This window comes from Podarcis gaigeae (assembly GCF_964106915.1).
Source record: "Podarcis gaigeae genome assembly, chromosome: 15".
Taxonomy (NCBI): Eukaryota; Metazoa; Chordata; class Lepidosauria; order Squamata; family Lacertidae; genus Podarcis; species Podarcis gaigeae.
In genome coordinates this window covers 33,154,313-33,178,351 of record NC_139692.1, presented here as the reverse complement: position 1 = coordinate 33,178,351, position 24,039 = coordinate 33,154,313, and the positions used below count along the sequence as shown (strand labels likewise).

At 45.9% G+C, this 24,039-nt stretch overlaps 1 protein-coding gene across 1 annotated transcript; it reads left to right on the top strand.

The window, feature by feature from the left end:
• The first annotated feature begins 954 nt into the window (after positions 1 to 954).
• On the top strand, positions 955 to 23,907 carry MYL10 (myosin light chain 10). Its single transcript, XM_083714897.1, has 7 exons — positions 955 to 1,086; positions 9,378 to 9,467; positions 10,271 to 10,346; positions 11,356 to 11,460; positions 16,740 to 16,818; positions 22,224 to 22,272; positions 23,558 to 23,907. Exons 1-7 carry the CDS (start codon positions 1,084 to 1,086, stop codon positions 23,654 to 23,656), a joined length of 501 nt encoding a protein of 166 aa, XP_083571023.1. The 5' UTR covers positions 955 to 1,083; the 3' UTR covers positions 23,657 to 23,907.
• Positions 23,908 to 24,039: the final 132 nt, after the last annotated feature.

Sequence of the window (24,039 nt, the reverse complement as noted above, 5' to 3'; positions counted from 1 at the left end):
ATGACCGTATATGTGAAATTAGGGTTTATTCTATTTTATTGCCCCAACATGCATCACTTTACACTTGTTTGTGCTGAATTGCATTGCCATTTTACAGCCCATTGACTCAATTTGGAGAGATCCTTTTGGAACTTTTTCACAACCCCTTTTGTGTTTTAACCGCCCTGAACGATTTCATCTCGTCAACAAACATGGCCCCTTCGTCACTCATCCCTAACTCAAGATTGCTTACGAGCAAGTTAAAAAGCACAGGTCCCAACACCTTCTTCTTCTTCTTTGGCGATCACTCGTAGCCGAGTAAGATTGTCTTCCATAAAGACGGTTTTAACAATGAGTCCATAAGTGACTGTGGGGGCCAATTCTGGATCCACACGTCCTTCCACAGTGGGGACATAGGTTCCTGGGCGGGAGCTGATCATGGTGTGGATTTGCCAAGCGTGCCTTCCTCTTAGCACGTTTCTCCCTTGTGTCCTGAGTTCGAGTGTCTTCAAAGCCCATGACACCTTTGGTAAAGCCTGTTCTCCAATTGGAGCGCTCGCAGGCCAGTGTTTCCCAGTTGTCAGTATTTATACTACATTTTTTAAGATTTGCCTTGAGACAGTCTTTAAACCTCTTTTGTTGACCACCAGCATTACCATTTTTAAGTTCGGAATAGAGTCCTTGGGGGAACTCCACTTTCTCCATTGGGATAATGGTCCATTTATTCCTACTCCCTTCTTCCTGTTTCTTAACCAGGTTCTGATCCACTAGAGGATCAGTGTTGTACACGAAAACACCCCTCCCCATCCTTTTCTCTCCCAAAGATCTTGCCCATGTGGAATTTCACTTTTGCAACTGCTCTTGTCACTGCTCTCCGGAAAGAGTTATCTGCCAGGTATTAATTCTATGGAAGCAAGGCTACCAGTTGGGACGAAATGTCTGGAATGGCAGTGTGGTCTGCTTGCTGCCCTTCTCCAGTCTCACATCTATTGTCTAAACTTGGGCTGAGCATATTTTTACTCCCAAATGCTGCTATATATAGAGGGACAATAGTCATTGTGTCGTTTGGCTGGTGGATTGATAGCAGCGGTGAAGAACTCCAATATGGTAGGTTCCTTCCTCCCTCCTTCCCTTCCCTAGGAGGCAAAGCAAATTCATCCTTATATTTAATCTTGCGCAACCCATGTCTTCTTTTTGCAATCAGTTCCTTCCTTCTTTATTTCCTCCTTGGTGCTGTGGCCCAAAATTTGTCCTGGTTTTTTTTTTTAAAAAAAAACCCATTCTCCTTCAATTACTAAGAAACAAAAAAAATGCATTTCAAAATTATCAAAGGGAAAATAACATTTTAGTGATGTTCTTGGGGGTGGGAGGGGGGGGCAGGGGTTTCATTGCTTTCCAGGTGGCCAGGGGAGGCTTTTATTTCATGCTGCAGATCATCGTTCTGGCAGCCTGCGCTCTGCAGCCTCCTTGGGTGCCCAGGTTTCCTGAAAACCTCATGGATATCCTCAGCTGGGTTTTCTGTTGGAAGGTGGGGAGGCTGGCTGCTCTGTGCCTGACAGTCGTTTACCATTCTTTTTTTAAAGTGAAGTGGGTTTTTTAAAAGTCACTTTTAAAGAAATCAGTTCTGAAAGGGGTGGGGTTTTTTTTTTAGCTATAAGGAAAGATTTCCCTTAAGAAGAAATCCATGATGGTGCCAGTCTCAGGTGCTCAGAAGGCAGCCACCCCAGCTTCAATAAGGAACATATGGAACTGCCTTATATTGAGTCAGAGCATTGGTCCATGTAGCCAGTATTGTCTACACTGAATGGTAGCTGCTCTCCAGGGTTTTAGGCAGGGTTCTCTTCCAGCCCTATCTGGAGATATTGAGGATTGTACTTGGGACCTAGGGGAATGCTCTATCACTGACCCATAACCTTTCCCCTGAAAATAATGCTCAGGGGAAGATATTAGGAAGTAACTTCTCCCATGGGGATTTTTCAGATCAGGGAGATTAACATAAAACAGGCTTACAGATCGTCTAAAATGCTAAGCCGTCTGCAACTGTTTTTCAGTAAACAAAGAAAAATAAGTGCAGGCAGCTAGGGAGGCTGCAGGGTGCTGGATTAATGTTTAATAGAAAACTGGGGAAGCCTTCTGGATGCTTTGCAAGATGCTCACCTCTCTATGATAAGATACGTTCAAGGGTTAACCCACCAAAATATTCTGGAGGGAGAAAAAAATGGGAGGCTCTTTCACAGGAAAAGAAATGTTTTGAGAAGTGGAAGTTTTGGGTACAGCACTATTCCAGCCTTCTACCCTTCACTGAATGCTTTTAAGCAGAGGATGGGTGACCATCTGCCTGGGGTTCTTTAGCTGCATTTTCTGCATTAGGGGTGGATTGGATGACCCCTGGGGTCCCTTCCAACTCTACAATTCTATGATTCTCTCCAAGCATAGCTGTCACGTTTCCCTTTTTTTAAAGGAATTTCCCTTATTCCGAATAGGATTCCTCACAAGAAAAGGGAAAAGTTGACAGCTATGTCTCCAAGTCCTGTGAAGGCCTGCTCCCCTTCTTATCATTGTGGTTATTTTGCATTGTAAGCAGCTTTTTGTTCATTTTTTAAAATGGAAAGAGGGATGAATAATAATAATAATAATAATAATAATAATAATAATAATAATAATAAATTGTGCTTTAAAAAATACTTTCTGAAGCACACAGAGTCTCAGGGAAGCATCAAACATGTTCAAAATGGCAAAAAGGGTAGGGGGGGGGAATCCATTCCTACCCCAAGTAATGATTGTAATATTCTTAATGAAAGCAACCCGAGGACGTCTATACATAAGGAAACGATCATTCTTTATTAATCAGAGAGAAATGTACATGTAATTATGCCAAATGAGCTCTGCAGGGAGGCTTTCTGCCCCCACCCCCACCCCCCGCTGCCCCCTCCCCACCTCTCACACTTTACGATGTCTTAAAAGGATTTATAAATATTACTGGGGTTTTATAGCATCGTAAAGTTTCAGCTCTTTCTGTAATGCTACTTTCAAACGATTACTGGGAGACAAACCTCTGTTGTCAGAAGTAAGACAATAATCGCTGCAAGGCGGGGAACTGCGGCGGCCCTGAATCTCGAGGGCTGGGGAAGGGGAATCCTAGAATAGCAGCTATTCAGTCCTTCCCCTCTCCTCACTTTCTCCTCACAACATCCCTGTGAGGTAGGTTAGGTTGGGAGATAAGGGCTGGCCCCAAGATCACCCAGCGAGCTTCATGGCTGAACGGGCCCTAGCCCAACACGTCGCCACACGGCCTCTACCACTTCATTCTGAAGTATGCAATTTGTGCAAATTTAGAAACAGTTCCCTTTGTGGTTTAACAAGCAATCCTTCTTCCCGTGGAAGCTGTAGCTGTGAGGGAAAAAAGGCTCTCTTAACAACTCTAGCACCCTCAATGAACTGCGGTTCCCAGGATCCGTTGGGGGAAGCCATGACTGTTTAATAATAATAATAATAATAATAATAATAATAATAATAATAATAATAATTTATTTATACCCCGCCCACTCTGGGCGGCTTCCAACAAAACACTAAAATACAACAGCCTGTTAAACATTAAAAGCTTCCCTAAACAGGGCTGCTTCCCTAAACAGGTGTCTTCTAAAAGTCTGGTAGTTATTTTTCTCTTTGACATCTGGTGGCAGGGCGTTCCACAGGGCAGGTGCCACTACCAAGAAGGCCCTCTGCCTGGTTCCCTGTAACCTGGCTTCTCGCAGGGAGGGAACCGCCAGAAGGCCCTCGGCGCTGTGGTGTCCGGGCAGAATGATGGGGGTGGAGACGCTCCTTCAGCTATACTGGACCGAGGCCGTTTAGGGCTTTACAGCGGTTTACAGCGGTTATCGTAGTACTTTAAATGGGTGAACATGGAGTTCATCTTTTGGTAGCCGGTTCCTCAGCGGGTTCGTTGCAGAGGGAGCTGCCTCCCTGTTCTCCGTCCTGAATCATCCACTTTGCTTGGAGGATCTCCAAGTTCAAGTCTTGTGAGGAGGAGACAAACTTCCTCCCTGTCTACTTTCATGCGCTAGTTTCTCCTCAGACCCTACAAATCTTCCGTCTGCCTTTTCTCCCTCTCCTGCTAATCAGCTTCCTTGGATGACCCCACTGGGTTGTGGTGCTATGAGAGAGAGAAAAAACCTTCATTTCCTCTCCCCCGCCTCCATGCATAATTTTATAGATTTCTGTTATCCCCCCCCCCTTCCTCGCCTTTCCCCCCATACTAAAAAGCCTCTAATGTTATAACCCTTCCATGAAGGGAAGTATTTTTCAGATTATTTAAAGAAATACTATAGTATGATGGTTTCACGAGCTGGATTTGAACCATGAGGAACAGGAGGAATGAGAGAGCGTTGTATTGTCGTTGTGGTGAGAGAAGTTAGGGTGCAGCAAGGGGGAGGAATAAAAAGCTTCATGGAAAACGGGTGGGAAGTCGACAAAACCAAAGAAAAAAATCATTATGTATTGGAGTACGTATGGGATTGTTTTGAAAATTTAATAAAATATAATTGGGCTGCCATACATCCAGGATTTCGCAGACATATCTGGGATTGTCTGTCAGAAATATCATCTGGATAGAACCCCACTCCACACTCCAAGAAAAACTCAAAAAAATGCCAAAAAATATTTTTTTGTGTCCGGATTTTCACTTATTGAAATATGGCAACCCTAGAGGGGGCAATGTTATAACCTTTCCTCATAGGGGAAGTTATTTCCCTATTCCCTGGGAGAAGGCTACTGCCTCCCAACCCTGCTTTCCCAAATGACCTGGATGCAGGACTAGGCAAACCTTTTGAAAACCTCTGCAACATTTTCCAACTGAAAATCGGGGGGGGGGGGGTCTTTTGGTGCTGCGCTGCCACGTAATTCGGCTGACTGCCTCGCCTGCCCCTGAGTTAGTTGGCTGCCTTGCCTGCCACAGCCTCTCCCTGGCAGATGCTCGCTCCCTTTCATCCTCGCTCGCTTCCTCTGCCCACACCACACCTCACGCCACCATGACAGTGGTGGCAGCTTTGGCGGCAGCAGAGAGAAGCCAAGAAGAAGAAGAAGAGAAGGAGGAGGAGTTTGGATTTGATATCCCACTTTATTACTACCCTAAGGAGTCTCAAAGCTGCTAACAATCTCCTTTCCCTTCCTCCCCCACAACAAACACTCTGTGAGGTGAGTGGGGCTGAGAGACTTCAGAGAAGTGTGACTGGCCCAAGGTCACCCAGCAGCTGCATGTGGAGGAGCGGGGAAGCGAACCCGGTTCACCAGATTACGAGTCCACCGCTCTTAACCTCTACACCACACTGGCTCTCAGTGTGAGCAAGAGCGCACATCCACCACCTCTGCTCCGGAGGGGAAATGTCTCCCCCATGCGCAAGGCTTCAGCTTCAGGAGGTTTCCATCGATAAGCGCAAGCACCGGCTTCTCCTCCTCCTCCTCCTCCTCCCGTGCTCGGGGGCAGTGCTGGAAGGGGGAAAAACGGGACACTCCCAGATGAAACCAGAAACCAGGATGGCTTCTGTAATTCCCCGATTGTCCCAGGAAAATAAGGACACTTGACGGGTATGTTTGTGCGACCCATCAGTCAGAGATGTTCTTATCCAAAGAGGATCGGGAGGTTGGGTTAATAATAATAATAATAATAATAATAATAATAATAATAATAATATATTTATACCCTGCCCATCTGGCTGGGTTTCCCCAGCCACTCTGGGCAGCTTCCAACAAAGTATTAAAATACAGTAGTCTTATTAAAATACAGTAGTCATGCCTATAGGACAGGAAGGCTAAATGGAACTTCCTTGTTCAGAGGAAGTCTATCTCTGGACACCAGGTGCCCGGGACAGATAACTGGGGGATGCCATCAGATTTAAGCCTTGTTTGTGGGCATCCATTTGGCTGCCGTGGGGAAGAGTATGTCTGATGTGGGAGCAGTGGCGTAGCGTGGGGGGTGCAGGGGGGGCCGGCCGCACCGGGCGCAACATCTGGGGGTTAGGGTTAGGGGGCGCAAATCCACGGGTTTGGGGGTGCAAATTACTTGCCTTGCCCCGGGTGCTGATAACCCATGCTATGCCACTGTGTGGGAGAGTTGTTGCCATGGGCTCTTGCAGTCCGCTTTCCTCCAGGGTAGATAATGAACTTCCTTGTTGATTTCACGAAATGTACATGCCATAGCATGATTGAATTGTGGAGTTGGAAGGGATCCCCAGGGGCCATCTAGTCCACCCCCACCCCCCGCAATGCAGGAATCACGGCTAAGTAATCCCCACCACTTTCCGAGCTTCTATCCTGGCAGGCAGTTGCCTGCTGTCTGAAATTGAAGTTGAAATTGAAATGGCGTGCAAAGAATCCCCCTTTCCTCCCACTGTCCATATGAATTTCTTTTCTTTCTTTCTTTCTTTCTTTCTTTCTTTCTTTCTTTCTTTCTTAAATCGGAACACAAAACTCTCTTTTCCATTCTTGGATCCCCCTAAACGTCACCTCGCCGGCATCTCTGCCGTGACACCGTGAACTGAGGCATAAGCCTGGATTAGATTTATCATCTAATTATAGCTAGAACTGGAAAAGGAGGAATAAAAAAAATAATAATGATCAGAGGTATGGAATGCCGTCCATAAAAGGAGAGGATCAAAAGATCGCAGCACACCGGATCCAAATGGAATCCCGGGGGAGGGAAACAGAGATGACGGCAGGACTCTCCAGGGGACTTCCAGCTCTTTCTACGAGACCACGGTCCCATCTAGTCCAGCATCCTGTTCTCACAGTGGCCAACCAGATGCCCCCATGGGAAGCCCAGAGGCAGGATTCGAACACAAGAGCCCTCTCCCCTCCTGAGGTTTCCAGCCACTGCTGTTCAGAAGCTTTGCTGCCTTCCACCATGCTGCCACTGACAGCGATGTCCTCCACAAATTTCTCCAGCCCCCCTCTTTTTATAAAGCCATCCAAGTTTGTGGCCATCCCTGCCTCCTGTGGTAGGGAGTTCCATAGTTTAACTATGTACTGCATGAAGAAGTCCTTTATTTTTCCCCCCTCGCCCCGAATCTTCCGACATGCAGCTTCATTGGCTGCCTGCAAGTTTGTTTGTTTATTTCCTTTATATCCCACCTTTTCCTCCCAGAAGTTCAAGGTGGCGTACGTGGGTCTACCCCTCCTCATTTAATTCCCACAACGACCCTGTGAGGTAGGTCAGACCGAGGGGCAGGGACTAGTAAGCTTCATGGCCAAGTGAAGATTTGAACCCCGGTTTCCTAGGTCCCAGTTCAGCGCTCTAACCACTGCTCCACTCTGCCTCTGGTTCTGGTCTTAGTTTAGCCCCCTCTCTGCTCACACACACACACACACACACACACACACACACAGTCTCTGTCCTGTCTCAATCCCTGGATGGCAAGGGTGATTCACACAGTCTGCTCAACTGCGTCAGTCCATTGCTCTCATTTCTCTCCTCACTTCCTAACCCCGGCAGCCAGGAGAAATGTAAAGAATTACAGTGGTACCTCGGGTTACATACGCTTCAGGTTACATACACTTCAGGTTACAGACTCCGCTAACCCAGAAATAGTGCTTCAGGTTAAGAACTTTGCTTCAGGATGAGAACAGAAATCGTGCAGCGGCGGCACGGCAGCAGCGGGAGGCCCCATTAGCTAAAGTGGTGCTTCAGGTTAAGAACAGTTTCAGGTTAAGAACGGACCTCCGGAATGAATTAAGTACTTAACCTGAGGTACCACTGTATTGCAGAGAAAATCTTTAGCGAGGATAATGCATCTTCGCCTCTGGTTTTATCTTTGCACACTGTTTCATTTATTTTCAAGTATTTATTTTAAAGTGTGGGGTTTTTTTTTAACTCTGTTTTTCTTAAATTTAAAAATGACAGCATTGCAGAATCCTCAAAAATCCAGATCCGTTATTATGACACTTGTAACTTTGGGGGGGGGGTGAAAGTGTGGCAGAAAAAGAGGGGGGAAGAAGGGTCCTATCCCACTCTAGCTCCAGCCTTGCCCCCTTTTCACTGTGGTCCCAGGTACAACTCCTTTGAACCCCCTGACAGATAACCAAGGAAAGGAAACAGAAAAAGGGTTTAGATAAGAACTTTGTCGTCTCTCTCAAAACAAAAACAGCAACAAGAAACTCCTGACTCCACCTGTTATAATTAGATGGAGTTGGCTCCTAGGGGCTGAGGTCCCTTTGCCCCCCCCCCAAAAAAAAATATTTGAGGGGGCTGGGTGTCCCCAAATTTGATGGGCATTGCTATTCAAATGGTGCGCGTGAGCCGTGTCTCATCATCAATAGTCAGGACTTACCTGGGCCCTCCCAATATTACATTTAAACTGGCACCCCGATTAGGTCTCTCGCCACCTAGTGTCTAAACTATATAATGACGCTATCCACACAAAGTTCCTCCTCCTTTTAAGGAGCACTTCCTCGTCGCATACAAAGTCTCTGCATTCAGAGCAAACTGGGAGATCTTATGTGCAAAAACATTTGTGGGTTTTGTATGTTGTTGTAAGTGAACGCCATGTGAATGCAACAAAGTTGTTGCGTGATACAAATTGTGTTGCATTACATATACAAGTTTAATGTGTACATTTAGTCCAGCTATGATTGTGTGGGTGCTTACCTTATTGATATTTGCCATTAAGGTCTTAATATCTCAACAAGTACAAATATTATCATTTCTATTATTAAAGTAAAAATGAGATCATGTATTCATTTTATATCCTGTGTCAATATTTTTTGCTGGTCTACCCTTGCTGGGGGGCCTGGCCCAAGGGAAAGGAAAATCGCTGGCGTGGATTGTAGTCTGTAATGCTGCTGGACTCCAAAGTTGAATTCATTTCAGTCTGAATTCTCATCAGGACCAGAGTCACGCTCTGCCTGGGTGCCTGGGTATAGTCCCCCTCCCAGGATTATTCTCAGGACTGTGATGCCTCAAGGACTGCCTCTTTCCATATGAACCTACCTGGACCGATATCATCTTCTGAGGCCCTCCTTTGTGTGCCTCCTCCTCGAGAGGTCCGGAGAGAGGCAACACGAGAACGGGGCCTTCTCTGCAGTGGCTCCCCGTCTGTGGAATGCTCTCCCCAGGGAAGTTCACCTGGCGCCTTCATTATACACCTTTCAGTGCCAGGCAATAACGTTCCTTTTTAACCAGGCCTTTGTTTGATCTGATTTACATCCTATAGCCTTTTAAAATGTGGTGGGGGGTTTTTTGGTGGGGGGCTATTGGGTTGTTGTTTTTATTTTTATTAGGTATTTTGTGGTTTTATAACTTGACTTTATTCTGTGAACCATCCTGAGACCCTTGGGTATAGGGCGGTATATAAATTAAATAAAATAATAATAATAATAATAATAATATTCTCATTCTTAATTTGCAGGCACCCAAAATGGCCAGACACAAGAAGGAAGGAGGTGGTTCCAATGTATTCTCTATGTTTGATCAAAGCCAAATCCAAGAATTTAAAGAGGTAAGTTCTCCCTAAGGCTGTGGGTGGAGACGCTCCTTCAGGTATACTGGACCGAGGCCGTTTAGGGCTTTCAAGGTCAGCACCAACACTTTGAACTGTGCTCAGAAACATACTGGGAGCCAGTGTAGGTCTTATGTGATTTCGGCGGCCGCTCCCAGTCACCAGTCTAGCTGCCGAATTCTGGATTAATTGTGGTTTCCGGGTCCCCTTCAAAGGTAGCCCCACATAGAGTGCATTGCAGTAGTCCAAGTGAGAGATAACCAGAGCATGCACCACTCTGGTGAGACAGTCCGCGGGCAGGTAGGGTCTCAGCCTGCGTAGCAGATGGAGCTAATAAACAGCTGCCCTGGACACAGAATTGACCTGCGCCTCCATGGACAGCTGTAAATCCAGAATGACTCCCACCTTGTCCTTCAGGGGCACAGTTACCCCATTCAGGACCAGGGAGTCCTCCACACCTGCACGCCTCCTGTCCCCCAAAAAGAGTACTTCTGCCTTGTCAGGATTCAACCTCAATCTGTTAGCTGCCATCCATCCTCCAACCGCCTCAGACACTTCTCCAAATTTCGTCATATTGTTCTTGGCTCAAAAAAACGTAACGAAGTGCATTTAAAATGTGTATTTTATTTTTGAAAGCATACGCAAAGTGTTGAATGCATTCATGTTTTACTTACTGCAGACGTGTTGAAATTAATGGACCCCAGTTAGCCGTTTACGAAATGCTGAGGCTACAGAGGGTTTTTCGCCTCGTTATAAGCAATATCCCCCACCGCCAATCTCTCACTCTTTGTATTTTGCAATAGGCCTTCACAATCATGGATCAGAACCGAGATGGCTTCATTGACAAGGCTGACTTGAGAGACACCTTTGCTGCATTGGGTAAAAAGCACAAACTTTTTTGTGTACTGGCATCTAATATGTATTTTGGAAAGTTGTTTGTTTGCTGTGCGTTTGGACGTCTCTTAGGATATTGGTAACCACATTATTTTGATTTTAATCCAATTTTAAGCTGTATTTCAGCCGATTGCTGAATTTTATGTCTTAATGTATTATATATTTTGATGTTAGCCACCCTGAACCTGGTTCTGACTGGGGAAGGTGGGATATAAATAAAAATTATTATTATTATTATTATTATTATTAATAATAATAATAATAATAATAATAATATTAACAATGGTTCCTGAGATAGAGGAGCAGGTTTTGAATCAAGATGGAAGACTGAACCTTCTTGTGTTAGTTGGTTTATCCTAGCCAATCAGAGACGACACAGAAAATGGGATGGCACGATTTGTGCATGAAGTGTTGAATAAACACTCCCAAGTACTTCAGTTTATTTCACCATATAGTAAACCCAGCCAACCTGGGTCTGCAATTTTGCACCAAAGGTTTAACATTGTTTCTAATTCCAGCTTATTTATTTTTACACCTGCCACCCCACCAAACCAATAAATTTCTGCCAAAACCTCAGGTGCTGCCACTTCTGGGATCATTAGTTAGAAGGCAATAACATCTGCCAATAAACTGATTTTCCCTTCACCCATAACCCTTGTAATTTGAAGTCATTCTATAGCCTGTGGCCTTCTTCTTGTCCTGACAATTCTTGAGTTTTCCACAGTGTCCCCAGGTTCAAAATATGAGCAGTGATTTTGTTCTCTTAAGGTTTTGTTCTCTTAAGGTTTTTACACTTTGCTGCAATCTCTATTCAAATATGAAGAAAAGCTAATATTAGGTTAGAGATTTTGGAGCGGTGGTTTGCGTATCATTCATTCAGGTGCATGTGCAGATCCCTGGATGATGTCACACACCTACAACTATATAATTCTTCATGGCTGATTGCCACCATTTCCATTTACTGTCACATGACAAGAACGTTGTTCTATCATAGGTCGCATGAATGTCAAGAATGAAGAGTTAGAAGAAATGATCAAGGAAGCTCCAGGGGCCATTAACTTCACCGTCTTCCTTACTATGTTTGGTGAGAAGCTCAAAGGTAAGCAGAAACCAGTGGTCAAATGGTGTGCGTGGATCTCTGTTTACAAACAGTTCCCAGAATCCTTTGCATGGGGCAGAGCCATGGCAGTTTAACTGGCTCAATGGCAGAGCACATGTTGCATATGCAGAGGTCCAAGGTTCATTCCTTGGCCCTCCAGTCAGAAGGACCCGATAGCAGGTGACATGGAAAAATTGTCAAGAGCTCGTTCTACGCTCAAGTAAGACTCTGGTAGAATCACATGCCCGACTGGCATGTTCTCTCCCTCCTGGTCATTCGTTCAAGAGCTTCAAAAGCTTTCTTCAGCCCAAACATCACAGCGAGCCATGCCAACAGACCTCGGCACACACAGGGATCCACAGCAACTCAGCATTTTGGCTAATCTACTTTATTTACATATAAACACACATGGAGCACTGCAACATGGCTCCCTCTCTCTCTAGCATCAGACAGCAAAAAAGAAAAAGAAAAAAAAGAACAAAGGACATTAGTCCCACTTCACAGAACACAGTAATACTAACATCCTGTCTATGTCACTTCCCACTCTGTGGAGTCAAAACATACACCGTCATGTGATAGACAACAATCCCATGACTGCAATCACGGAGCAGGAATTCTAACAAAAATGACAGAGTAATGAGCACCAGGGTAGATGGACAAAAAAGTCTGACTCTAGAGAAGGCAGCTGCTGGTGTTGGTATGAATCCGAGGTATACTTGGAATGTAGCTATTGCAGCTTGCAATTTTTTGTTCATGGAGCAATGGTTCAGGTATACATGCCAATGTCATGGACTGGTTGAATTCAGAGGAATGGTGGGAGGAGTCAGTGGCGGAGCAGCTGCGGAACAAGCCGTTCGGGCGCCTGGGGCAGTGTGCATGCCCTGCACCCAGGGGCGGGGCCAGCCACCCGCAAGGTGAACTGGGGCAGGACACTCCGCAGGGCCTCCGAGGAGTCTGCCTGCCTCCTCCCACTCAGCTGCCCTACAACTGAGAGGGAGGTGTTAGGCAGACTGTTTGGGGCAGCACAGAGCCTGCAGGTGCCCAAGCCACTGTGTCACTCCCAGGACAGACCTGTAGCTTGGGCACTTCAGGCCCTGTGGTGAGTGCCCAAGGCATTTTGTCACACACACCCCTCAGTGGTGACACCCAGGGCGACTCGCCCCCCTGCCCCCCTTCCTCTGCCCCTGCTGCACAGCCCCCCAAGGGAAGAAGGCTCAGAGCTGGGGAATTGGTGGTGGGATGACAATTAGCGGTCAGAGGGAGAAGTGGGAGAAGACTGGGGAGAAGTGGTGTCAGAAGCTGAAGAGGTAACAGGGCTTAGTGAGCGGGGAGAATCTGTGGCAGAGAGAAGACCAGAAGCGGAGGCAGAAGCTGGAGAGGAGGGAGGCCAAAAGGGAGAGATGAGTCTGGCTAGTGAAGAGGCACGGGTGTCTCCCTCTCCTTCCGCGACCAGCTCCCCTCCCCCATGGTCTCCCAGGACAAGAAGTGGCGTGAAATGAGAAAAGCAAAGACAGGCATGCAGGCTTGGTCTCAGATTGCTTGGGGAAAACCCTGGAGGTGAGGATCTTCAGTCTCTGCAACTGCTTCATGGGGGCAAGACCTATGAAATAAGAGTTGCTGTGCTCCTTAGGCCTGACCCTCCAGTGCAGATCCTGTTTTTTTCTAATAAAAAGTTAAGTCCACTTACTTTGTACTGGTGGCTGGCTCGCTTGGGACAGCACACACTTTTGCATATAGGCGCCGTCCCTGGAACGTAACCCCAACGCAAGACACGATCGTACTGTACTGAACAGGATGGACCAATGGTATGACTCAGTAGAAGTCCACTTCCTCTGCTGCTGTTTTGCTCTGCCTAGCCAGTTTGGTATCTCTCAAATTTGTTTAAAAAATAATCAGTGTTGCGGCGCTGTCTTCCATCCCATACTGTCTTTGGGTGGAAAAAAAATAAAAGAAGCAGTTTGTAGTCTGTAATCCTACTGGACTCTTGAGCTTTGAAGTGGAATTTTGCGGCAAGCATTCCCTATTGATTAGCTGGTGCACAAAGTGGTCTCTTTGAGGACGGCGCGGCATCTCTGCGTGGTATACAAATTGCATTTCCTCCAACTCTTTGTGGAGCAGAGGCCCATGTGGCTGACATTAACACAGAATGCTTTCGGGAGGGTGGGTGTGTTTGCTGCTCATCTGGCAGTGGGGTATATATCACTAACCAAAGTTTCCAGCTTCTTCCTAGAGTTCCAGCTCTCTCTCCCCTTGCTCCTGCGCTGACAATGCTTTGATGGCTTTAACAAATTTCTAGCACAGCTAATTGTATAAATCATTGTCATCATCATCAGTAATTACCTGCCCTTCACTCAAAGGTCCTTGGATGCATGACAATGTTAAAACACAATATTAAAAACAGTTGAAAGCCATTTACAATCCCTACGGTGTCATCATGTCTACAGACCTGGGATAACTCAGTCGGTAAAGCATGAGGCTCTTAATCTTAGGCTCATGGGTTCTAGCCTCATGCTGGGCAAAAGATTCCTGCATTGCAGGGGGTTGGACTGGATGACCTTTGGGGTCCCATCCAACTCTACAATTCTATGATTCTAAAGTGACTTGTGCTGGGCTTATGTTCCAGGAATTTGAAAAAAATGTACATAGCCAAACCACCCTCATATGGCCATCCTTAGCTTTCAAGCAAGGCAGAGAGCTTTTAAGAGTTGCTTACCGGGCTCTGGTAGGCTCTTGTGCAGGCTCTTGGAGGACCGTTTGAGTCCCCACAATATCTCACAAGAGCCTCCCAGAGCCTGATAAGCAAGTATGAGAACTTAACAAGCTCTTTCCGCAGCAGGAGAACCCGGCTCAAAGGAGTTTTCAAGCTCTCTGCCTTGCAAGCAATTAATTTGCGGGGTTTCAAATTTGTTGTTGTTCAGTCGTTTAGTCATGTCCGACTCTTCGTGACCCCCTGGACCAGAGCACGCCAGGCACTCCTGTCTTCCACTGCCTCCTGCACTTTGGTCAGGCTCATGTTTGTAGCTTCGAGAACACTGTCCAACCATCTTGTCCTCTGTCGTCCCCTTCTCCTTGTGCCCTCCATCTTTCCCAACATCAGGGTCTTTTCCAGGGAGTCTTCTCTTCTCGTGAGGTGGCCAAAGTATTGGAGTCTCAGCTTCAGGATCTGTCCTTCCAGTGAGCACTCAGGGCTGATTTCCTTAAGAATGGTTAGGCTTGTTCTTCTTGCAGTCCATGGGACTCTCAAGAGTCTCCTCCAGCACCATAATTCAAAAGCATCAATTCTTCGGCGATCAGCCTTCTTTATGGTCCAGCTCTCACTTCCATACATCACTACTGGGAAAACCATAGCTTCTACTATACGGACCTTTGTTGGCAAGGTGATGTCTCTACTTTTTAAGATGCTTTCTAGGTTTGTCATTGCTTTTCTCCCAAGAAGCAGGCGTCTTTTAATTTCGTGGCTGCTGTCACCATCTGCAGTGATCATAGAGCCCAAGAAAGTAAAATCTCTCCGTTCCTCCATTTCTTCCCCTTCTATTTGCCAGGAGGTGATGGGACCAGTAGCCATGATCTTCGTTTTTTTGATGTTGAGCTTCAGACCATATTTTGCACTCTCCTCTTTCACCCTCAATAAAAGGTTCTTTAATTCCTCCTCACTTTCTGCCATCAAGGTTGTGTCATCTGCATATCTGAGGTTGATGATATTTCTTCCGGCAATCTTAATTCCAGCTAGAGATTCCTTCTACTCCACACTTATTAAAAGCACGGGATCCATAGCTGTCAACTTTTCCCTTTTCTTGCAAGGAATCCTATTTGGAATAAGGGAATTTCCCTTAAAAAAAGGGAAACGTTGACAGCTATGACAGCATCTTTGTTCTCCTTTGCACCTGACAAAGTGGAAGGTGTGCAAAGGAGGGCAGCCTGGAAACCTAGCCTTATGAAGAACGGTTGAGGGAGTTGGGGATGTTTAGCCTGGAGAAGAGAAGAGAAGTGACTTGATAGCCATCTTCAAATACCTGAAGGGCTGTCCCATGGAAGATGGAGCAACCTTGTTTTCTGCTGCTCCAGGGCGTAGGAGCCAAACCACTGGTTTGTTACAAGAAAGGAGATTCCTCCTGAACAGCAGGAAGAACGTTCTGGCAGTAGGAGCTGTTCAGCAGTGGAACAGTGATTTCCCCATATATTCATATTTCTCCCTTCCCGCTATATATTTAATACTTTACACTGCTAACTTTACACTAACCCTGCTAAAGTTTTAACCAGATTAACCTGATTCTTCAGCTATTCTCCAAACATTTCCCACTCTTCCTTAAATACTCCATCTTCCTGATCTATTATTCTATTAGATAAATTTGCTAATTCTACATATTCTACTTCTCCTGTGTTGCTATTGTTCTCTTGGTTGCCCAGTTTCTTTGTAGGACTGAGATGGAACTGTTGGTGGCTTAAGTGTCAGTTCTGTTCTCTGTAAAGGTAAAGGTACCCCTGGCCGTTAGGTCCAGTCGTGGCCGACTCTGGGGTTGTGGCGCTCATCTCACTCTATAGGCCGAGGGAGCCGGCGTACAGCTTCCGGGTCATGTGGCCAGCATGACTAAGCCACTTCTGGTGAAACCAGAGCAGCACACAGAAATGCCGTTTACCTTCCCGCCGGAGCGGTACCTATTTATCTACTTGCACTTTGACATGCTTTCGAACTACTAGGTGGGCAGGAGCAGGGACTGAACAATGGGAGCTCACCCCGTCGCAGGGATTCGAACAGCCAACCTTCTGATCAGCAAGCCCTAGGCTCAGTGGTTTAGACCACAGCACCACCCACGTTCTCCATAGGCGACTGTGAATGTTGATATAGGGATCATTTTCTAGGATAATGCAGAAAGTAACGGTCTGGTCTTCTTCTGTAAGCAGCACAGGAGGTTGTGGTATGATGAGGGTGATAGATTGCGTATGTATGTATGTGTGCACGCATGTATGTGACAATATTCGTGGGAAGCCCTAATGTGATAAGTGGTAAAAGTTGGCTCTTTAGTTACACAGATGATTGGAAAATGAAGATCATTTATTTACTGTTAGCATGTGACTTGCTGGGCTGGCATGAGTCGTCTGGGCTACCAACAATGCAGTGCTCTGTACTGGAGTATGTTCACACATTCATCTGCCAGTCCTCAAGTGCCCAGTAACTGAGTGGAGTGAAATCAGATTATGTTCATTTGTGGTGTGAACAAGCAGATACATGTGTGCACAGAAGTATTGGAAATATAAATCTCTGCTTGTTCCCCTTATAGGCACAGATCCGGAAGAGATCATTCTGAATGCTTTCAGGGTTTTCGACAGAGAAGGAAAAGGTCATGTGAAAGCAGATTAGTAAGTTTTCACTTCATTTTGAATCTCTTCCCCATGTTAATTTCGCTTCTGTCAAGTTTGTGACTCATTGCCAGCCTGTTGTATTGCACTGCCCAATGGCTGGATCCCTGCCCTGTGGAATGCCAGATTCTGTGAGCAGTCATCGAAACATCAAATCATGGAATGGTAGAGTTGGAAGGGACCCCAACGGTCATCTAGTCCAACCCCCTTCAATGCAGAAATCCCAGCTAAAGCATTCATGACATATAGCCATGCAACCTCTTCTTAAAAACCTCCAAGGAGGGAGTGTTCATCACCTCCCAAGGGAGACCGTTTGCTGTTACCAATAAAGGTCTGGGCCAGTTTTAACCCAGCTTCAGCCTCTATTTGCTCCCATGCACGCTACTCTGTGCTGCAGACACAAATTAATCCCCATGTAAACAAGAGTCTCCTCCAGCACCATAATTCAAAAGCATCAATTCTTCAGCGATCAGCCTTCTTTTTGTGAGAGCTGGACCATAAAGAAGGCTGATCGCCGAAGAATTGATGCTTTTGAATTATGGTGCTGGAGGAGACTCTTGAGAGTCCCATGGACTGCAAGAAGATCACACCTCTCCATTCTGAAGGAAATCAGCCCTGAGTGCTCACTGGAAGGACAGATCCTGAAGCTGAGGCTCCAATACTTTGGCCACCTCATGAGAAGAGAAGACTCCCTGGAAAAGACCCTGATGTTGGGAAAGATGGAGGGCACAAGGAGAAGGGGACGACAGAGGACAAGATGGTTGGATAGTGTTTTTGAGGTTACCAGCATGAGTTTAACCAAACTGCGGGAGGCAGTGGAAGACCGGAGGGCCTGGCATGCTCTGGTCCAGGGGGTCACGAAGAGTCGGACACAACTAAACGACTAAACAACAACAAAACCAAACAAAAACAAAAACTGTCCTTGCATGTAGAGAACTAGCACATCAGGGAAAGTGTTGAAGGGGCTGAAGCGGCTCTAGCCACTACACAATGATCCCCCTCCTACTTTACCTGCACCCACACAGTTAATGCCACCTCTAGTCTTATCCAGGGAGAGGAGGATCAAGGGCACCCACAATTTCATAATACAAAGTGGAATATAAATGCGTAATACATAACTGCAGGGTTTTTCTTGCTGGAAAAGGACACCCATAACAGCCCACCAAAAATGGTCCCTGCCCAACCTAGCCAAAGTCACAAGACAATTTCATTAGCTCATCACCACACAATAGAACATACTGTTTTCTTATTAGACCCAAGGGTAATGTCAATCATTACATAACAAACCATTAAATCAATCCCATGGCTGCATTTGATGCTCAGCCTCATTTCACATAATTCCAGCATTTAGACATTTGACTCTAATAATTTTTTTAAGCGTGGCTCACACATCCCTTTGAAAGTCTTTCCGCTTTCAAGGCGATGGTTGCTATTCATTAATAGCATTTCTCCATGTGAAGAAGGAAAGACAACAGCAGAACCCTCCCCCCCGCCACTCCATTGGCAGTGACTGACCTTTTAATAAGAACCTTCATCTAATTAACATCCTTTTGGGGCATTTCATTTTTTCCACTGCGTGTTTTCACCTCTCACTTGGAAAATCGTGACTCATTTGGGAGTTTTGGAACTGATTTTGAATGTGATGGCAAAGATATGTGATATCTATATTGCCTTAAACACCATACTCTTACCACACAGAGGGATAGAGAGATGAGAAAGAGATTGGGCACACCGTCCTTTGCGATGTTGAAGCTCAACAACAGGCAACAGCCTCCTTCCAAGGTGGGCAAACAAAACAAAAACTGGCATGGCGTTTGGAAAAGTTTGGCGATTCAGGTTGCAAAGTTCCCTTGACGTTTATGAGGTTTACTCACAAGCAAGAGAGCACAGCGTTGCGATTATGCTTCCCACAGCTGTCCAGTAACAGTCTTGTTGATACCAAACAACACTCCACAAATTTGCACCAACTTGGACCGGGACGGAAATTAGCTGTATTTAAAGTGTGGCCAACCACCTTCTCCAAAGTCCACATTTTCAAAGCCCAGAATATCCCATTTCCCTCCCCGCTTGTTTGCGAGGAATGTGCGTATGTGAGAGACCTGCGCATACATGACGCCAGAGCCCTCTCCTTCCTTCCATATCCTGTTTGCAGAAACAACGCTCTGTTTCCTGAGCAATGCAGGAAGTCATTGTGGATCCAACCTCACATCCACAAGTGAGCTCACAGAGTGGAATAGAAGGCAGGTAGGCACTTCCAATTGCATGCCCTTCTAGGACTGCAGACCCTCCAAGTGTCCCTGTTTTCCAGGGACAGTCCTGGATTTACAGAAGCCATCCCAGTTTCTGATTTGATCCAAGAATGTCCACTTTTCTTTAGAACATCCCTTTTTCATCAGAGAAGTGTTAGAGGGTATGGAATTTGTTGTTGTTTAATCGTTTAGTCGTGTCCGACTCTTCGTGACCCCATGGACCAGAGCACGCCAGGCCCTCCTGTCTTCCACTGCCTCCCGCAGTTTGATCAAACTCATGCTGGTAGCTTCGAGAACACTCTCCAGCCATCTCGTCCTCTGTTGTCCCCTTCTCCTTGTGCCCTCCATCTTTCCCAACATCAGAGTCTTTTCCAGGGAGTCTTCTCTTCTCATGAGGTGGCCAAAGTATTGGAGTCTCAACTTCATGATCTGTCCTTCCAGTGAGCACTCAGGGCTGATTTCCTTAAGAATGGAGAGGTTTGATCTTCTTGCAGTCCATGGGACTCTGAAGAGTCTCCTCCAGCACCATAATTCAAAAGCATCAATTAGTCGACGATCAGCCTTGTTTATGGTCCAGCTCTCACTTCCATACATCACTACTGGGGAAACCATAGCTTTAACTATACGGACCTTTGTTGGCAGGTGATGTCTCTGCTTTTTAAGATGCTGTCTAGGTTTGTCATAATAGGACATCCTTATTTTCATCAGAGAAATGTTGGAGGATATGGGATTGGGAGTTCAGTTGCCTCTCCTCTTTCGACTTACTTGTCAATCCTCAACCAACAATCAAAGGAGGTTTCTAGCATGTGAACTTAAGGGTGTAATAGGCCAGTTCTCAGTTCAATTCTGTGTTGCAGTGGCCTTCAGATACTCTTTGTCCCAAAAGAGAATTTTCTGTTCCTCCCTTTTTCAAAATGAAGAGGGTTGTTCTCCATAATTATAGAGTCCACTCAGGGGTGGAGGAAGGGGTGTGTGGTGGGGGAGGCATGCCCCGGGTGTCACCACTGAGGGGGTGACAAAATGCCAAGTGGCACTCACCGCAGGGCCTACAGCGCCTGAGTCACGTGTCTCTCCTGGGAGTGACACGGTGGCTTGTGCGCCCACAGGCTCTGCGCTGCCCCAAATGGTCCGCCCACCGCCTCCCCCTCAGCTGTAAGGTGGCTGAGGGGGGGGGGGAGGCAGGAAAACTCCCTGGAGGCTCTGCGGAGCGTCCTGCCCTGGCTGGCCCCACCCCTGGGCACAAGGCACGCCCACCGCCCCAGCTGCCCAATCGGCTTCCTCCGCCGCTGAATCCACTAGCTTAGAAAGATCAGAATTAGGTGCCTAAGGAACTTACACTTTCTTTTTGTTTAAGTGCAAAGAGTAGGAAGATCCAGTTGTGAGTCTCAATTGTTTCTTCCCCAAGACTGCAGGAGACAGTCTGATGGAGCCACAGAAAGATCAAATCCTTCTTGGATCTTCATCCAGACATCACTGGTGCTGCCCACAGCCCCACCGACCTCTTCTTGAGGCTACAATGTGCGCTAGATTATCTCAATTAACGCACAACTTGTTCCGTGCCATTTCTTTTTTGGAAAAAAAAGGAAAACGCAGCTCTCTGTGACTTACTAGGAAACCAAATATTGGGACTGAAAATATTGGAACGAGCTGAAACTGGCCGCGACAGATACCATCAGGACCCCAGGGCAGGCGCTGTTTTTATAAACCCAGTTTGTTTCTATGTGTCTGATTTTGAGGGTTGTTGTCTTCTCCCTCCCCGCAAAGAAACAAGTAATATGGAAAACAACAACTGCAGGGAAGCTGACGGCTTCTTAGTTAGGAAAATCTGAGTCTTTGTTTCTCTATAAAATAAATAATGGAAACTGTGGGGTTCTTTACTCCGTCCTTCTTATGTGTAATGGTGCCAGAGGCTGCCGTGCTGTGCTTCTGAAGCTCGAAATTGTATTTGATCCTCCTCCTTCGCCACCACCACCTCAGCCACCCCCGCCGCCCTCAATCTGGCCTCACATTCTTTCCAAAAACACTGGATGCATGTGAACAGAAGATGCCAAGTGACATTGGTTGCTTTCTGAAAGAGAGAGAGAGAGAGAGAGAGAGAGAGAGAGAGAGAGAGGGTGGACTGAGCCTCTTTGGAAACCAAATCAATAGAAGAGTCTTGCGGCAGAAGGTTTCATGGACTGGAGTCAACAGATTTAGGACAGTTGCCAGATACAGACAGGTGGACACAGAGGAGGAAAAATGGAAACGGTGGAAACAGGGAGACCAAAAGTGGCCCATTTTGTCCAGCATCCAATTTCTCTTGGTGGCAAACCAGATTATTGGTGCTTGGGAAGTCTGTCTTCAAAGAGGATAAGTTCCAGTTCCAGTTCCAGTTCTCCCCTTCCAAAACAGGATTAGTTCCAGTGCGAGTTCACCCCCTCCAAAATGGAACAACAACTGCTCCAGTTCAATTTTCACAGTTCAATTCAAAATTCATTCCCATGGCGATTTTTTTCAGTCTTCAGAGTTTCACTAGCTGCTCACCTGAAGGATAAAATGTACTTAAGAACACTAAGGCAACATCCAAAGGCACATGTAATACAACAGGAACAGTTGTTTTGTCTATTTCCTAAGCTTAAACAGGAACATCCCTTTTACAGATAAGGGGGGGGGGGGGGGAATGATGACTGCAATGAAACACAATGAATGTAATGAAATGTGTGTGTGTGTGTGTGTGAATTAAAAAGCGGCCTCCAAAAAATCAGCACAAAAGTAACTTAATTCCTGTTCGGTTCACCCGGACATTGCAGAAACTACTTTCAGATGTGACTCAGAGCTTCCCGAATTAATTGAGCAAATTAGTTCACTTGAATCCATCCGTTTCAAGCACCACCAGTTACACCCTTAGACATACTGACCTGGCTCTATTCACGTGCAGTTGCTTCTCTAGCACGAGGAGGATACAATGGGACACAGTGGATCTGTGATTCCTGCATTGCAGGAGGCTGGAATGGGATCCCTTCCAACTCTACAGTTCTATGATTCCACCCCTTCAGCCATAATGGCGCCAGCACTGCATTCGTCCTGCTACGTACTCCTGTTAGGTTTGAGCACAGTGCAGATTGCAAATGTGGCCTCCTCCGTGGCCCTTAAATAGATTTGCTTTATTTCAAACAGCATGAAGGAAATGCTCATGACACAGGCAGACCGGTTTACTGAAGAGGAGGTAAGAGTCCTTACATGCTGCACTCCCTTTATTTCCTGAAAATGTGAAGATTTTTCTATTTGATAAGAACAATTTCCATTTTTTTTTGTTTCGTTCCAGATTTGATGGTTGAGATGGCATCATGAGATTGCCAGGGGTAGTCCTTGGGAGTCTGGTTATCTTGAGATAAATGGGGGAAAGAGCTGGTCTGGGATGGATAGATTGATGGTCCTTTAGAGGGGGAACTTCTTACCGTCCCAGTTTCTGTATTTATTTCCTTTATATCCCACTTTCCCCTCCAAGGAGTTCAAGGTGGCCTACATGGTTCCATGGGTGTAGCCATGGATTTTTGTTTGTGGGGGGCAGACAAAGTTGTTCAACTTTTATTTTTGGAAATCCACCAAAGTTGTTGAGCTCTTTTTAGGAGACTGCCCCCTAAAGTTGAGGAATTCACGGGTAAAAAGTAAAAATACCCCCAAGAGCAGGACTTTAGGGGGAGCAGGCTTTGGTTGGGGGGCAGGCTGAGGCTAGGGGAGGCATAACCTCAGTTTATTGAGCACTTTCTTTTTTGTATATAATTTCAATTAAGTTTTCTGTTTTACAATTTAAGATACTCATTTTACATCCTTAGCATATCAATGATTTCCCTTCTTCTCTTTCCGTGGTTCATTTTACATATCATAAATCCCTGCATATTTTACAAAAACTATACCGTTCAGTATTCCATTATTGCATCCAACGAAACTTATTTACACTGTTGAATTTATTTTAATGCTGCCAGCGTTTTCAGCTGTACACAATTATTTCCCATATATTCAATAAACGTTTTCCAATCTTCTTTATTGAGTACTTTCAATGCTTTTCAATAATTCTTGTACTCCCCCATGCATAGTTCTGATCCTTCTCCATTTTATCCTGACAGGTAAGTTAAGCTAAGAGACTGTGACTAGGTTAGCCAATGAGCTTCATGGCCAAATCCTGGTCTCCCAGTGCCACACTCTTAACCCTACACCACACTAGCTCTCAATGTTGTTGTTTGACACCAGCTCCCTATGGAAGGCTCCACATCAGCATAGAGTGGAGTGTGGTCCATTTGTGGAACCTTGGGCTGCAGCCACCACTCTGAGAAATATGGCTCCTGCATGATTACAGTGGCTCTCTTCAATGGTGCCAACTAATGGGTAGAGCAGGGGTAGGCAATCAGTCTTTGAACTGTGTGATTGCTGACCAGCACGCTCCTGTGACAGTTGAGATGCAACTCCCATCCTGTCCTTTCCAATCTTTATTTCCTTCTTCTGTTCCTCAGATGAAACAGACGTTCACCGCATTCCCTCCAGATCCTGCCGGTAACCTGGACTACAAGAACCTTGTTTATGTTATCACTCATGGTGAAGAGAAAGACTAGAAGATGCTGAGATGATCCATCAAGAGAAGGCTGTTCACTGTTGCCTCTTTGGAGGGTCCAGCTTCAGAAGAAGCTGAGTGAAATGAAAACCATTATATTTCACCAGGCTTCATCACCCTGGGGTCCTCCTCATGCTTTGGAGTACAACTGCCATCAGACGTAGAAAACAACTGGGGAGCAGCAGATTGTTGAAGGCTGCGCTTAGATGATCTTGGGCATTTTTATAAATAAAAGCGGAAGATACCATTTTGTAGCCATCTCCTTGCCTGGTCTTCTGTGTATTCTTGTTTTTTGTTGTCGTCAGCGATGTAGAAACGGGATGTTCTTGATGTTGGGAAGTGTAATGTAGCTCCACCTCTTCCCCTTCCCCTTATTAAACACCA

What these genes read in the sequence shown, in the direction of transcription:
- MYL10 (XM_083714897.1), top strand. An exon ending in GGTCATGTGAAAGCAGATTA is followed by an intron (nt 16,819 to 22,223) that starts GTAAGTTTTCAC and finishes TATTTCAAACAG; the next exon opens with CATGAAGGAAATGCTCATGA. An exon ending in ACCGGTTTACTGAAGAGGAG is followed by an intron (nt 22,273 to 23,557) that starts GTAAGAGTCCTT and finishes TCTGTTCCTCAG; the next exon opens with ATGAAACAGACGTTCACCGC.